This window comes from Tachysurus vachellii, chromosome 9, assembly GCF_030014155.1.
Source record: "Tachysurus vachellii isolate PV-2020 chromosome 9, HZAU_Pvac_v1, whole genome shotgun sequence".
In the NCBI taxonomy this organism is placed as follows: domain Eukaryota; kingdom Metazoa; phylum Chordata; class Actinopteri; order Siluriformes; family Bagridae; genus Tachysurus; species Tachysurus vachellii.
In genome coordinates, this window is record NC_083468.1 from 261,765 (window position 1) to 279,264 (window position 17,500).

The window sequence follows — 17,500 nt, forward strand, 5'->3', positions numbered from 1 at the left end:
TCCTGTTTGATGTTGACTCCGCCCCCACTGGATGATGTTATTGTTATAATGATGTTCCACTGTAAGCGCCCACGAACATTAATTATTTATTCAGTTCAATTCAGGTTTATTTGTATAGCGCTTTTTACAATTAACATTGTCTCAAAGCACCTTTACAGAACATAAACATAGAACAGAAGGTTATTATAAAGAATAATATAAAGATTAATAGAATGCAAAATTCAAGACTATTATTTGATAGTTTTAGTTCACAATGTGTTTGTATTTATCCCCAATGAACAAGTCTGAGGTGACTCAGGTGACTGTGGGGAGGAAAAACTCCCTTAGATGGTAAAGGAAGAAACCTTGAGAGGAACCAGACTCAAAGGGGAACCTCATCCTCATCTGGGTGACACTGGGGGTGTGATTATAAATATACAGTCTGATAAATGTTGTGTTGGTGTAAAAGATCACATGGAGTTCACGTCTCCTCTTTAGTATCACAGAGTCTAACTGGAGCTGGTAGATCTGTAGATGTCTCAGGATTCTCACAGAGTCGCTCTCGTCTCAGTGGAGGTCCAAAATCTTCATCACACAGAAGACGATCAGAGCTGATACAATGTCTGGATGCCTCGTGATGGGTAGAAAGAGAGAAGCAGTGTAGAGGAATTAATGTCTGATGTAATAGTGCACAATATTATGGGATGTATTATGTGTACGTCTGACTAAAGAGATGAGTTTTTAATCTACATTTAAACTGTGAAAGTGTGTCTGAGCCCCGAACACTATCAGGAAGACTATTCCAGAGTTTGGGAGCTAAATAAGAAAACGCTCTACCACCTTTAGTAGACTTAGATATTCTGGGAACTACCAGAAGTCCTGAGTTTTGTGATCTCAGAGAGCGTGAAGGATTGTAACGTGTTAGAAGACTAGTTAGATACATGGGAGCTAAACCATTAAGAGCCTTGTACGTAAGTAGCAGCAGTTTGTAATCAATTCTAAACTTAACAGGTAGCCAGTGTAGAGATGACCTGTTTCTCCAAACCCGAGTATACACACACACACACACACACACACACACACACACACACACACACACACACACACACACACACACACACACACAGAGAGAGAGAGAGAGAGAAACACTGCTAGGTTAAAATTTTCACTTTTACATAAATTCCCGCTAAGTAATGGTGTTTGTTTGTTATTAAGATCGTTAAGATACAGACCAACAGGTGGCGGTAATGCATCAATCTGTTTCTCCAAACCCGCAGTAAAACTAAACGAAGAAGACACATCGGCCGTTTCCGGTTCTGGATGCGGGAACCGCGGGAGTGTGTTATTGAGGTGAGTGATTAAAGTTCACACACACACACACACACACACACACACACACACACACACACACACACACACACACACACACACACACACACACACACACACACACACACACACACACACACACACACACACACACACACACACACACACACACACACACACACAGACAGACAGACAGACAGACAGACAGACAGACAGACAGACAGACAGACAGACAGACAGACAGACAGACAGACAGACAGACACACACACACACACACACACACACAGACTCGCACGCACTCAGACAGACAGACACACAGACAGACACACACACACACACACACACACAGACTCGCACGCACTCAGACAGACAGACACACAGACAGACAGACACACACAGACAGACAGACAGACACACACACAGACACACACACAGACAGACACGCAGACTCGCACGCACTCAGACACACACACACACACACACACACACACACACAGACAGACAGACAGACAGACAGACAGACAGACACAGACTCGCACGCACTCAGACAGACAGACACACAGACAGACACACACACACACACACAGACTCGCACGCACTCAGACAGACAGACACACAGACAGACACACACACACAGACAGACAGACAGACACACACACAGACACACACACAGACAGACACGCAGACTCGCACGCACTCAGACACACACACACACACACATACATAAACATATACATAAGTTTATTTAATAAAGAGACTAATATACACACACATGTACACACACACACACAGACAGACAGACACACACACACACACAGACAGACACACACACACACAGACACACACACACACACACGTGAATGTGTAGAGAAAAAAGTTATTGTGCAGTTTAATTGATAGATGAAAGATAAAACATTGTTTATCATTAGCAGACGTTTATGACGTCTTTCCTCTGTGTTAGTTGTTATCTCACTGTTACAGAATTACTTTGTTCTGTTAAAAAGTGAGATTATTAAATCTGCTCATGTTCTTTTCTGATCTGCTTTTTTTCTGTCATTGTTCTTTCACCAAAAGTCTCCTCCAGTGAGGATGAAGTTTTTTATTGTTATTGTTGTGTCATATTCATTATAAACCTGAGGTGTGTTTCTGCTGTAGATCAGTTATTGTCCCTGATTACAGATTAAACCTGAGAGAATGGAGATGAAGAACCCAGTGAACGTGTTGCGCTTGCCCAGAGGTCCAGACCTTCACGGCCGTGGTTTTGACCCCAGCTCACCCCGGTACGTTGCCTTGTGTCCGTCGTCCATCTCAGCTTCCTCAGCAAGCTGCACCAACCTCAAGAACATGGAGGAAGAGCAGAGAATACGCTCCGAATTGCGAGAACGGTTCCTCAGGACTCTTATATCCATGACTGATAAACAGGTTCACTTCAGAATGTACGAAAAAGTTCAAGTGCAGGCAAAATTTGGTTCCTCAGACATCGACATCCTGAACTTTCAGGTTTCTGACCTGCAGACGCCCCTGGGGGTTCAGAAGGAGGCGTTACTCAGGTGTCAGGACGTCATCTCCTTCTCCTTTAACCTGTGAGATGTGAATGATATTGAGTTCTATTAAAGAAAACGGTTCTGTTTATCTCAGTGTTTGTGTCCAGTGATTAAAAACATACAGTGTACTGATCCAATGTGTGCCACTAGAGGGAGCTAAAGAACAACACCGGCTTCATTTGGAGATGTTCTCAGCTTGACCTTCTGCTCTGTATGCCGTTGTGTAAACGACATCAGCAGGAATGTGTTTTATTCACACACTCACCTGTGCACTACATCAGCAGCGTTCACCACACACACCACGTCACAGCTTAAACATCTCTGTACCTCAGGTTTAATGCCCAGCCACACCACGAGTTCTGCTGCTGTTGTGGTCGTTGTCCTGAGCTGCATTTAGTCATCAGAGGACTCATGGTGCTCTAATGTCCCCCATTGTCATGGTAACACAAACAGGATTGTGATGTGCACAAACTACATTCCATTTTAGCTCTTCTTATTAACACGTCATTAGCCTTCTTATTAACACGTCATTAAGAGTGCAGATGATCTCCAGGCTTTAATCATGGACTACTGAGAACATGACAAACTGGCAAACATCAGCTGATGGAGCTCAGATTCTCCTGAAAATGCACACAGCCTTGTTTCTGGTGTCTGAATTTTAATAACAAACTGACCTAGACTCCAACACACAAGGGTTCCACCTGGGTTCTTTGGATTGTTAAAGCTTCTTTCTGAAATAGAACAAATTGGTTGTAGGATTTTTAAACCTTAAATATAGTTTCCATGAAAGAAAAGCAAAGAAACGAGAGTTATGAAACAAATTTAATGTACTGACTCTGTTCCCTGCTTAGAAAACTCTTAAAGGTTCTGTACAGAACCCTGTAACATGGGTTTCCTTTCACACGATTCCAATTAGAACCTTTTTAGGAAGGTTAGAACCCTGGAGGAACCTTCTTAAATGACTTTACATCTCATTCAAAAGAACCAGAAGTAAAACCATACATGTTCTTTATGGGTTCTTTAGATAATTATGGGTTCTTAATAAAATAAATAATAAAAAAAAAAGGTTCTACTTAGAATCCTAATAGGGATTTTCCAAAGAACCCATCTGATGGTGGACAGGTGGATGGTACTAAGCAGAACAGGAAGAAGACTTTATCATCACCACCACATACATTACAGCACAGTGGAATTCTTTTCTTCTCATATCTCAGGAAGGTTTGGTCAGACGGCATATCTTCTGAAATAAAGTTATCATCTAGCACGTTTGGTCTTTGGGTGTCCCTATTGGGGGAAACCTTTAAGGTTCTTTGTAGAGCATCTTACAGGGTTTATTTTTTCTTTCAGGCAAGATTCCATGTAGAACCTCTGCAGGAATGTAAGCATCTTTAGTTACCTGAAGAACCCGTGAGCAGTAAAGGTTCCATTAAGTTCCCAGCAACAGACCATTGTTCTTTTAGAGAGGATCTGAAGGAGAACTTCTCCAGAACACAAGGTCAGAGGTCAGAAAAGCAGCATTAAGTTAAGTTGGAGAGAAGATTCTCCTTCCTTGATGTTCACAGTTTCTTTACTGATGATGGAAATGCAGAGGAATGTCTGTGAGATTCAATCATCTTAAAAGGTTTGAGCTTTAGGTTTTATTAAAAAAAATCGAATCAGGAAAAACCCAGAAGGGCACGCAATGATAATTTTATATTCGGAGTCATGCGCTGCGTTCTCAGTAGTCCTGTAACTCTCACACACACCTGCTGAGGAGCTTCACTTCTGGCCTTGGCTAATGGAAGGTCACTGTTCCTCACAGACACACACACACACTGTGGAAATGTCAAGAAGTAAAATATTGATTATCTAAAAAATATACAGAAGCCTTAAAAGTTATTCCGTTGTGTCTTTAAAGAGGTTGTAGAACCCTACAATAAAGGGCTCCTTATTCCACAGGGTTCTGAGAAGAACCTGTCCGGAGATACACACTTGGATCTTTAAAGCCTTATTGGACTATTCAAGGTTTTTGGTTGACTAAAAAGGTTTGATGGAGAAAGATGTTGTGTTTCTGCACAGATTTAAGTGTCTAAAGTATTTATGGATGCATTTATCTCCTATTCAGAGAATAACAGGGTCCTTAGCTGTTGGTTGATAATTAATGGTTGTTGCCTTGAGGTTCTGCATGGAATCCTTTCTGAGACGAAGAGAACATTTAAGTGTTCCACAGAGGGCCAAATGAGGAACCTTAAAGGGTTCTCTCTCACTCACTCATCTTCTACCACTTATCCGAACTACCTCGGGTCACGGGGAGCCTGTGCCTATCTCAGGTGTCATCGGGCATCAAGGCAGGATACACCCTGGACGGAGTGCCAACCCATCACAGGGCACACACACACACACACACACTCTCATTCACTCACACAATCACACACTACGGACAATTTTCCAGAGATGCCAATCAACCTACCATGCATGTCTTTGGACCGGGGGAGGAAACCGGAGTACCCGGAGGAAACCCCCGAGGCACGGGGAGAACATGCAAACTCCACACACACAAGGTGGAGGCGGGAATCGAACCCCGACCCTGGAGGTGTGAGGCGAACGTGATAACCACTAAGCCACCGTGACCCCCTCATTATAAACATAAATCATCAAAGTGACTAAAAATATTTAGAATTTCATTTTTAGCAATGAATTTTTTTTGTAGATGATAAGATGAAGGTGATGTGCTCTTAAGCTTGTGTTTGTCTGGTTCTCTAACACTACAGCAGAACCCTGATGGCCAGGTATCCTTAAGGATGTCAGGAGAACCAGCAGATTTCTGTAAGACATTCCACACTGATGTGTCGTTCGGTTCTGATTTCTCTCCAAAGATTTTTATATCTGTTCCTGAGTTGGTTTGTCTGCAGCCCTGAGATTTGCAGTGTGTGTGTGTGTGTGTGTGTGTGTGTGTGTGTGTGTGTGTGTGTGTGTGTGTGGATGGCACAGGGAATCTGCCCAGGCCAACAGGAAGTACATTCCAGTGCGTCCTGTTTCTAGCCGTCTCTGTCTTCCTGCCCGGAGCAGAACCATGTCTGTGATAACCTACAATAATACATCAGCAGCACTTAATCACCACAAAACACACTGACCTCAGATCAGACCACAGACTCTTCATTACCACCTGCTGCAGTGTGTGTGTGTGTGTGTGTGTGTGTGTGTGTGTGTGTGTGTGTGTGTGTGTGTGTCCTGCTCAGTGTTCCTGGGACAGACTCTAAATGCTCTCTGACATGGAGAACATTACTGCAGATGAATGAATCATTAGAAGGAAAATCTAAAAGCTTGTTTCAGAATGTTTACACTCTTAAGATTAAAAGGTCACGTCAAACATTCTGCAGCCTCTCTGAACTGTTGTGGAACTCTATAGCATCTGAACTCCAATACGGAGAGTGAAGAACCCACTGAAGAACCCACAGTTTGGTCTGACAGCATGCTGCAGACAAAGAGATGATGCTGTGATGCGATGTGGAGATTTCAAGCTGTAAATATTCAAAATGTTCACAGTTTTTAAAAGGCAATGAAAATATATTTCACTGTTATTTTATTTATTTATTCATTTTTATCTTTGACTGTTTTTAGGGACACTAAAGAAACTATTAAAAGAAACTTTTTGTGTCAGCTCATTTTTCCAGTTGTGTTTCTGAAGCTGTGAGATGACGTGATGGCGTCCTGTGTGTCCTCCAAGTTTACAGATTAAATAAGATGAACGAGTCGTGATGATGACGTCATCACGTGATGATGACAGATGCTTCCTGCACTGCTGGATGCTAAGTTTAAAGCCTGAACGCTACTGAACTCCGTTTTCTCTTTTCCGTATCTACATTCTAATAAATATCACAAAGAGGAGAGAGAAAGTGTCTTGATATTGTGCAGTTAATGCAATAAGCACTTAAAGCAAACACAAACCATTATTATTATTATTATTATTATTATTGTTGTTGTTGTTGTTGTTGTTGTTGTTGTTGTTATTATTATTAATGGTGCTTGTAAAGCAACATTATTACTATTGTGCCGGACACTTTTTCGGTGCGTAACTTGTCCCACAGCTTTTGTCCATAGACCCATGAATGAGGTGTCAAATCGACCGGCTCATTGAGGAGACGTGTGCTATGACTTTTATGAAGTTACTTCCTTAGGAGTATTCAGAGTATTTTCTAAGTGATCCGAGTACCAGTACTTCAGGTACCGGGTCTCAAAATGGCCTTTTTCCCATAGACTCCCATTATAAACTTTGGAGGTTTATAACTCGGCAAGCTTTTGAACTCTCTACACCAAACTCGTCCAGCTCCTTTAGGGTGAGACTCTGAACAAACGTTTACATTGGTGTACCGACTGGCCTTTCGGTTGTGCCGCAGCCCCGCCCCCAAAATATGTAAAATCAAAAAACTTTTTACAACATGGACATGTGACATATCAAAACACTCAGAGCAATGAGGGGAACTTCCTCAAGCATATTTTGATGACATCATGTGATGTCACATGATGTCACATGAAAATAAAGAATTAGCACAACATGGACATGTGACATATCAAAACACTCAGCACAATGAGGAAAACTTCCTCAAGAGTATTCAGATGATGTCACATGCTCGTCTCGACTAGCCTCCTGGATTTGCCACGTGCAAGCACCATTCACATTTTCTTCAGGAAATGTACGTTCTAGTTCCAGCTGTTGTTGTCAGAACATTGCAGGAGCGTTACGTTTGGAATGTTAAAGCTAGACCTTATTAGAATCTTATTTATACTCACCTTTAAACATGCACATGGGGAAATTATCATCTAATTCATAGGAGTCCAATTAAATACCAAAATCCCGACCTGATTGTTTTCCCAGATGTTCTGTTCACTTAAACATCAGATGGAGTGGAGTAAGATCTAATCTTTATTTTCAGTGATTGTGATACTGTACAGTAGTTCGCTTAGACCTGTCAGATCTCACCCTTTACACTGGACCACTTACTGTACATTGAGCTCTTTGAATGGATGTGTGGCATGAAGACTGTGTTAAATTGGACTGAGGAATGTGGCTCCAGGTCTTGGTGGTGTTTACAGATCTGTGCCCATTCTGAGTCACTGAGTCACCTTCCGCTGACTCGTTTGTTTTTTACTGGCTTTTGGAGAACGTTGAATCGGATCCAGTGATTGTCTGGACACAAAGTCATGTAGGAAACTCACTGAGAAAAAAGACAAGGCCTACATCCATCATCTGCTCCAAACCGTCTCCTTCAGAGGCACATGAGGGTTCTGAGCTATAAAGAAGAGTATATAAGATTTACTTCAGGTTCAGTAGATGATCCGACTCCAGCAGGTCTTCAGGCTTACATTTGCAGCATTTAGCAGACACCTTTATCCAGAGTGACCTACATTTTATTTCCATTTATACAACTGAACAATTGAGGGTTAAGGACCTTGCTCAGGGGCCCAGCAGTGGCAGATGCGTGGACCTGGGATTCAAACTCATGACCTTTCAATCAGTCGTCCAACACCTTAACCACAAGGCTAACTCATCCCTTAGCTCCAGTGCCTGGTGTTAGCATCATGCTAATGATGGAGATCATGAACTGGGAGGCGGTTTTCCTAATAACAGGAGATTCAGGAGATACCTTGCTGTTTATTTCCTAATAATCATTTTCCCCCAATGATGTGTGTTTAAAGATGGGCATTAAGCATATATTTAATCCAGATGTCTTTAATATTTGAGTAAAACATCAGCAGTGAAATGATGGAGAGATGATGAGACATGATGTAGAGATAATGAGAGACGATGAGAGATGATGGAGAGGTGATGAAGAGATGATGAGAGATGATGGAGAGATGATGGAGAGATAATGAAGAGGTGATGGAGAGGTGATGGAGAGATAATGAAGAGATGATGGAGAGGTAATGGAGAGATGATGGAGAGGTGATGGAGAGATGATGGAGAGGTAATGGAGAGATGATGGAGAGATGATGGAGAGGTAATCGAGAGATGATGGAGAGATAAGAAAGTTCTAACTTGGGAAACTGGTCAGTTTAGATTTTCTTTATTCAATTACATTTTATCTCATTAGCTTTTATTTAGAGACTTTTGTCACTAAACAACTTTAAATTTAAATTTCTGAATAAAAATGATGAAGGTTAAAATGAACATTTATATTTCTCTATTTATGTCTTTAAGGAGTAAAGAAGTAAATTTTCTGCAGTCTCTGTCCTGTAATATTGTGTGTGTTTGAGCATTTGTAAGACATGGTGTTTATTGTGTATATTGTGTTTATTGTGTATATTGTGTTTATTGTGTTTATTGTGATGGTGTTTATTGTGTTTATTATGATGGTGTTTAGTGTGTTTATTGTGATGGTGTTTATTGTGTTTATTGTGATGGTGTTCATTGTGTTTATTGTGATGGCATTTATTGTGTTTATTGTGTTTATTGTGATGGTGTTTATTGTGTTTATTGTGTTTATTGTGATCGTGTTTATTGTGTTTATTGTGTTTATTGTGATGGTGTTCATTGTATTTATTGTGATGGTGTTCATTGTGTTTATTGTGATGGTGTTTATTGTGTTCATTGTGTTTATTGTGATGGTGTTTATTGTGTTTATTGTGATGGTGTTCATTGTGTTTATTGTGATGGTGTTTATTGTGTTTATTGTGATGGTGTTTAATGTGATGGTGTTTATTGTGATGTGTTCATTTTGTTTATTGTGATGGTGTTTATTGTGTTTATTGTGTTGGTGTTTATTGTGATGGTGTTTATTGTGTTTATTGTGTTTATTGTGATGGTGTTTATTGTGTTTATTGTGATGGTGTTCATTGTGTTTATTGTGATGGTGTTTATTGTGATGGTGTTTATTGTGTTTACTGTGTTTATTGTGATGGTGTTTATTGTGTTTATTGTGTTGGTGTTTATTGTGATGGTGTTCATTCCGATTTCTCTAATTAAACTGATAAACTTTTTCCTTAAATCCTCTGTGTATCTGATTTATAGTGGAGCCTCATGGCTTTAAATCCTCATAAGAAATTTCAAGAAGGTTCTGGGTTCACGGTGACAGGACGTCCACTGTGACAGGACGTCCACGGTGACAGGGTGTGTCTCAGCCTCCGTCTAGACCGGAAGAACAATGCCGGAAAGAGGCTGTAATTAGCAGCGATGTCTGAAATCTGCAGTTTATCTACATCAAAGCTGAGGTTCTCTCTGTGTTCTCCATTGGGACAAAACACAGGAAGAGGATGATAACGAGAGCTCCAGCCATGTTTCAGCTCTTTATAATCAGCTGGAGACGTTTCCCAGCGTCCCACGCCTCGCCCACTCCTCCAGGATGACAGGGACAGTACGACATCAGACATTATCAGATGCTGTTAGACATTATCAGATGTCAGTGTGACGTTAGACAGCCGAGCAGAGTTAAGACTAAGTAAGACTAAGGCTCACGTTCAGATTAATTAAGTATTGCTCATCAGAGGGGGTGTAAAATTTAGGCAGTATTTAAGTATTCACTAACAGCTCTATCCAGAAAACTATATTACATGGAGAAGGAAGGGGGCACAAACTATTAGACGAGACATGACTCCTTCAGGTGACTGAGTGTTAATAAGAGATGAGGGTCATGTGACAGGGTTAGAATAGAAATCCTTGTCTGTTCTAGACACACGATGAGACGGGACTCAGCCCGACTGAGCCCAAGCTCCAGGTTCACTTACCACGCTGTGAAGATTGATGCTGAGAAATAACTCAGAAATTACTGAGAAATTGTTGTGTGTTAAAAAAAATCATATTTTCCAATAATCCTGAGAGGAACTTGAACTTGTGGACGTCGTTTTCCAGCCAACAGTCGACAAATCTGAAGCACATGGAAAGTTGTCATTTTTATTCCATATCTCTCTGACCTCAGTTACAGGGTTCTGAGGGACTCTCAGGTCTGACAGGCAGACAATGAGACTCGCACCAATCTCACCATATTAATGCCCTAATTGGACAAAAACAGGAAGTAGACAAGCAATATCTATCAAGTGGTTTCCTCTTTAAACTCCATTTGTTTCAGGCTGCCAACCTACAGCGAGACGCTAAACAACATTCCTGTCTGTGTAGCTATCACTGAGGAAGTTTTATATCAAAACACAGTTCAGAGCTGCTCACTGGCACAGAGCTGCTGGCAGGGTCACGACTCTGGAACACCATTACTGTACCATTTGTCTCATAGCAGGACATCAGAATTCATCTTCTCACAAACTTATGAGCTTAGAAATTATTAATATTTTATTAATAATTAAAAAACATTTACTGTTACACACTGAAGCTGATTATTTTCCTATTATTATTATTATTATTATTATTATTATTATTATTATTATTATTATTATTATTATTATTCATTCATTCATTCATCTTCTACCGCTTATCCGAACTACCTCGGGTCACGGGGAGCCTGTGCCTATCTCAGGCGTCATTGGGCATCAAGGCAGGATACACCCTGGACGGAGTGCCAACCCATCACAGGGCACACACACACACACACTCTCATTCACTCACGCAATCACACACTAGGGACAATTTTCCAGAGATGCCAATCAACCTACCATGCATGTCTTTGGACCGGGGGAGGAAACCGGAGTACCCGGAGGAAACCCTCGAGGCACGGGGAGAACATGCAAACTCCACACACACAAGGTGGAGGCAGGAATCGAACCCTGACCCTGGAGGTGTGAGGAGAACGTACTAACCACTAAGCCACCGTGACCCCCTTTATTATTATTATTATTATTGTTATTATTATTGTTGTTGTTGTTGTTGTTGTTATTGTTGTTGTTGTTGTCCCATATTATTAAGAGCAGAAACCGAGTGTTTAATCTTCTCACCAAACTTAAACCCCATAATTACAGTTTATTTATCCAGTTAATGTTACATTAATGTTGTGGAACAGTTTTTTCCTGTTGTCTCTTGTGTTCTCAGCTCTAATCAGTGTTTCCTCACCAGTCTCTCTTTATTTTCTCTCAGACATTAAAATAATTTTAGCTGGTCATGTTACTGAGAATCCACAAAGAAGTTTAATTAGTTAATTAAGTAAATGAGTAATCAATTAATTAATTAATTAATTAATTAAAGATGTGTAAAACTGTAACACAGCACTGACACTGGAGACTCACCACATCATACACAAACGTCCCTGTGAATGACCTGTTGCTATAGAAACCATAAGGTATCAGAGCGAGTACATTAATATAAAGCTGTGATGTTCAGCTGCTCTACTGTCAGAGCTGCTGTTCTAGAGAATTAATCAACACCTGAGCACCAATCAGAGTCCATAACTCAGTCATGTGATGATGATGATGATGATGATGATGATGATGATGTAAACACTACAGGAGGTTTAATTGCAATCTGATTGTCAGAATCTTCACTTAGGAACGTTAGATAAAAGCAGAAATAAACCTGTTACTTTCTGTTCTCACACCCACATCAAAGTCCTTTCTGTGTTTGACTTTTCACCATCACAAGGAGAATCGTTATCAGCCTTGACAACAGATGATTTGTGTTTAATTTACTGAACAATCCTCAACACTTCTTACCCTCTCTCCATTTCCGCTCTGAGAACCTCTCACGATGTCTGATTTACTTCTGTCAGGACAAGGACATCTGCCCATGAACTAAGTGGATGACGTCAATGATGATGTGACTGATCCTCCTCCTCCTCCGTCTCCTCCTCCTCCTCCTCCTCCTCCTCTGACTTATAAATTTGTGTCGTTAACCTTCATCATGTATAGAGAGGTTGAATCATCTACTCAGACTCTCTTCTGTCCCTCGGCACAAATCATAGTGGTTCCACCCCGACATTGTTCCACACCTTCACGCTCCGGAGACAGGTTATAAGTATTTGTCTGTCTTGCCTTTGGGTCTTCATCTTTGAGCCTCTTCATTGACTCAGTTTAACTAAATGATTCATTCATCCTGATTCACTGATTTGTTCTCATTCACTTCCGAATCGATGTGAGACATTTTCACTGTTCATTCATTCACTCATTATCTTTAATAGAGCAAATTATTTACATTATTCTTACATGTTTAGTACAATAAATATTTTCACACCTAGAACAACATATAATTAATATTCAAATGTTTGATTGTCTGTTAAAAGGAAGATGTAGTGGGGGGTCACGGTGACTTAGTGGTTAGCACGTTCACCTCACACCTCCAGGGTTGGGGGTTCGATTCCCGCCTCCACCTTGTGTGTGTGGAGTTTGCATGTTCTCCCCGTGCCTCGGGGGTTTCCTCTGGGTACTCCGGTTTCCTCCCCCGGTCCAAAGACATGCATGGTAGGTTGATTGGCATCTCTGGAAAATTGTCCGTAGTGTGTGATTGTGTGAGTGAATGAGTGTGTGTGTGTGTGTGTGTGTGTGTGCCCTGCGATGGGTTGGCACTCCGTCCAGGGTGTATCCTGCCTTGATGCCCGATGACGCCTGAGATAGGCACAGGCTCCCCGTGACCCGAGGTAGTTCGGATAAGTGGTAGAAGATGAATGAATGAATGAATGAATGAATGAATGTTGACACAGTGTCGATGTAACAGACTCACTGAATGAGAGAATCACTTTAACAATACGATTCACCCAGTCAGATAAATGAGTCCTGCTTCACCTTCACTGATAGAATTGGAGTAATGTTTGTAGAAGTGAATGAAGTGTGATATGATGCAGAGGAATAAAAGGAACAGTTCAGTTTGTGGTGGTGACTGAATCACAAATCTAACATGAGCAGAAGTCTAACTGAAAACAAGATCCTTCAGTGTTATTTCACGTCGTACCCTGTGGTGCACTGCGTGCTATATAAGTTTATTTTCTGTCACTCGCTGGTTTATGAGTTTCTCACCTGGCCCACAGGACACATTTATACGTTTTTTGTTGGTGTAATTTAGACGTGTGTCGTAGTAGTGCTCACGCTCTAATCTTTAATGTCCAAATCAAACACAACTGATCTCAGCTCACGAGCACAGAGTTACAGAGACAGTAACATCATACTGTCTAACAGGGCGGTGTGAGTTCTTCTGCCTAGTGAGGGATCGAACCTTCAGACTGAACTACTGTCTCACACTCAAAGTGTGACATTAGCCTAAGTTTCTCACTGGGATACTGAATGAAAGGAAGATGAGCAGAGAGCTGAAGTGATGGGTGGAGTGGAGGCTCGAGTCCCCGAGTCACGTCCCCGAGCACGTCTCTGTCTGACAGAATATTTACTGATGAAATCTGTGAGTTCCAGACTCAGTAAACACTGAACTAGATAATAACACACATACATACAAAATACAAACACACACCCACACCCACACACACACACACACACACAATGTGTGTCCATAAGGGTGAGAGAAGATTTTATCATCTTGGTCATCCTAAATGAGATTCCTGATCATTTCATTTAACTGTAAACACACAAATGTATTATCTTTTAAATAAATAACTAAAGATAGAGTAGAGCTTGAAGTGTTTGAGTCCAGATGTTTGAGTCCAGGGGTTTGTGTAAGCTAATCCAGTCTCTGTTGCTGATCCATCTTCAGTGTTCCTGTTAATCACCTGTAACACGGTCTTCTGTTGGCTTGAAAAGAAAACAAAAAACAACAACAATTTCTTATGACTTGCTCTTAATTAACTACAGTTTCTTACTTGCTTGTGTTCCTGAGTTTTCTGTCCTGTCCTGTCCTGTCCTGTCCTGTCCTGTCCTGTCCTGTCCTGTCCTGTACTGTACTGAGTTCCTATAAAACACACAGAAGATAAAATCACTAAGTAAATATTTGTGAAGTAAATGGAGAAGAAATCGGATGTTTCTGTCTGTCTTTCTTTATTTCTGTCTCTTTCACACACTCGTTTGTTTTCTTGCTTCATCCCGTCTCTCTGCATCGTGCTCTTCTATAAACTATTTACACACAGCAGAGGCGGTTGCCATGGTGACACTGCGGTTGCCGAGGCGCAGGTGTTCCTGTTTGCGTTTTACATTTTTCACATTTTAGAGTGTAATAAATGTTGGTCTGAATCCAGACTGTGTTTATTTATCTCAGAGATTCAGTCACCCAGATACGTTTACACGAGTGGAGGAGAGCGCACTTCCTGTTATTCCTACTCTTCCTCCACTGGACTCCTGCAATCCCAGGAACCCCAGCATTCGTGTGTGTGTGTGTGTGTGTGTGTGTGTGTGTGTGTGTGTGTGTGTGTGTGTGTGTGTGTGTACCTTTAGTAAACAGCACACACACACACACACACACACACACACACACACACACACACACAGAAGAATGTGCATCAGGAATCATAAACAGTTCATGAGATTGTTTTATTATTTTATTAAGTCACTTGTGCATTAGAGACAGACTGCTGCCTCGGGTCATGAGGCACACTTTGTTCCAGCAGGTGATTTAGTTTTATCTCACAATGATACGACGTTGTTTAGTCAAACACATTAGCTTAATAACTGCTATAATAAGTGTGTAAATGTGATAATGAGTGATAACGTGAACGTGTTAATACAGAGATATACGTGTTCTAATAAGTTTATAAACATTGTACTTTAATTTTTATTTAAAAATAAACCTAAAATGTTTGGTGTATGAATAAATTCTCACGGTGCAGAATTTAGTAGCACTCTCAAAATGTTTCTGCACTAGGACACACACACACTCTCTCACACACACACACACACAGACACACTCTCTCTCACACACACACACACACACACACACACAAAGGTCTAGTCTAGTTTGGCCACCCAGTAAACATTTCTTAAAACTTTCACCGATGATATCATTGGAATGTGATCTGGAAGAGGGTGTGTGTCTATACAGTGTCATGTGTGTGTGTGTGTGTGTGTGTGTGTGTGATGAGCAGGCCAGTGGTGTTGGCACTAGTGAAGCATTAAGAGGAAATCGGTGGCCTCACATTGTCTCACAGAGGGTCAGTGAGGGGCGAATAAGCATCACTCATCTCTCTCTCTGTCTCTCTCTTTCTATCGAAATACAGTGACCTCAGGAGACAATAAACTTATCTCTACAGAAATGCACTTTGGAACTGAGATCAGAACAAAAAACTAATCCCTGTTAGTGCCTCTGTGACACCGTGGAAGAAAACGCGAGTAATCTGGGTTTGTAATATACCAGAATTCCCAGCAGGCACCTTCTCTACATTCCAGATCTGTCAGTTGTTCTAGATATTCAGAGAATAATAAAATAAAATGGAAGAATAGAAACACCCCAAGTTGAGTTGACTGTTTCCTGTAACAGGAAGTTCTCCATGTCCTTTATTCTCTCACTCTAACATGAAAATATCTCAGCTCTAAACACTCGTCCCCTCAGCAGTCTCTCTTTATTCTCTCAGCTCTAAACACTCGTCCCCTCAGCGGTCTCTCTTTATTCTCTCAGCTCTAAACACTCGTCCCCTCAGCGGTCTCTCTTTATTCTCTCAGCTCTAAACACTCGTCCCCTCAGCGGTCTCTCTTTATTCTCTCAGCTCTAAACACTCGTCCCCTCAGCGGTCTCTCTTTATTCTCTCAGATCTAAACACTCGTCCCCTCAGCGGTCTCTCTTTATTCTCTCTCTTCAAGTTATTTAGAGAAAAATCTCAGCTTGCCATGCTTGTATGAGAGCACCAAATTTCTTGGTGTTCATTTAGCGGAGAACTTCACCTGGTCACTCAACACCAGCTACATCACCAAGAAAGCCCAGCAGCGTCTCTACTTCTTACGAAGGCTGAGGAAGACACACACACACACACACACACACACACACACCCCCCATCCTGACTACTTTTTACAGAGGGACCATTGAGATCATCCTGAGCAGCTGCATCACTGTCTGGTTTGTGAACTGCACCATCTCAGATCACAAGACCCTGCAGTAGATAATGAGGACATCTGAGAAGATCATTGGAGTCTCTCTTCCCTCTATCATGGACACTTACACCACACGCTGCATCCACAAAGCCAACAGCATTGTGGACCTCACACACACTCTTCACCCCACACACCCTCACACACTCTTCACCCCACACCCACCTAACACACACAGTGTGCAACATCTGAGCACCAATCAGAGTCCAGAACTCAGCAGTGTGTTGTGCAGTGAAATAGAATACATTATGTTGTAAATGTATAATGTCTTAACAACTATAAAACAGTGTGTGTGTGTGTGTGTGTGTGTGTGTGTGTGTGAGGGACAAATGACAAAAAAGGTCTCCAACATATCCACCTTTTACAGAGGAACCTGGTGTGTGATGTTCCTTGAGTAGGAGATTATGTGAGAATGGTGTCAGTCACAGGGTTTCTTTCCATGTGAATGTTGGAGTGTTTAGATGCTGAGGTTTAAAGCTCTGGAGTGTCTCATTGTGGAACCTTTAGAGGTTTCTCCAGAAGAACAGAGAGAAGAAATATTATAGAATTAACCTTTGAATTTAAATAAGCAATAATGCTGGACATTTGTCATGTACCAGGACGAGACTCAGTGTTATCATTTTGAAGTTCCTCTGCTCTTCTCACAGACTCCATCAGTCACCGTGAGGATCTGACGCTCCAGCCCTTCGTGCAGTGTGCAGAGTGTGTTAGTATCTTTCATGTTCCTTTATTTATTTTAATTCACTCAGATTTTCATACAGAGGGGAAAAGAGCAGCCTGC

At 41.4% G+C, this 17,500-nt stretch overlaps 1 protein-coding gene across 1 annotated transcript; it reads left to right on the forward strand.

Moving 5' to 3' along the window:
• The first annotated feature begins 1,193 nt into the window (after positions 1-1,193).
• Positions 1,194-2,941, forward strand: gemin7 (gem (nuclear organelle) associated protein 7). Its single transcript, XM_060878510.1, has 2 exons — positions 1,194-1,329; positions 2,489-2,941. Exons 1-2 carry the CDS (start codon positions 1,300-1,302, stop codon positions 2,894-2,896), a joined length of 438 nt encoding a protein of 145 aa, XP_060734493.1. The 5' UTR covers positions 1,194-1,299; the 3' UTR covers positions 2,897-2,941.
• The last annotated feature ends 14,559 nt before the right edge of the window (positions 2,942-17,500 follow it).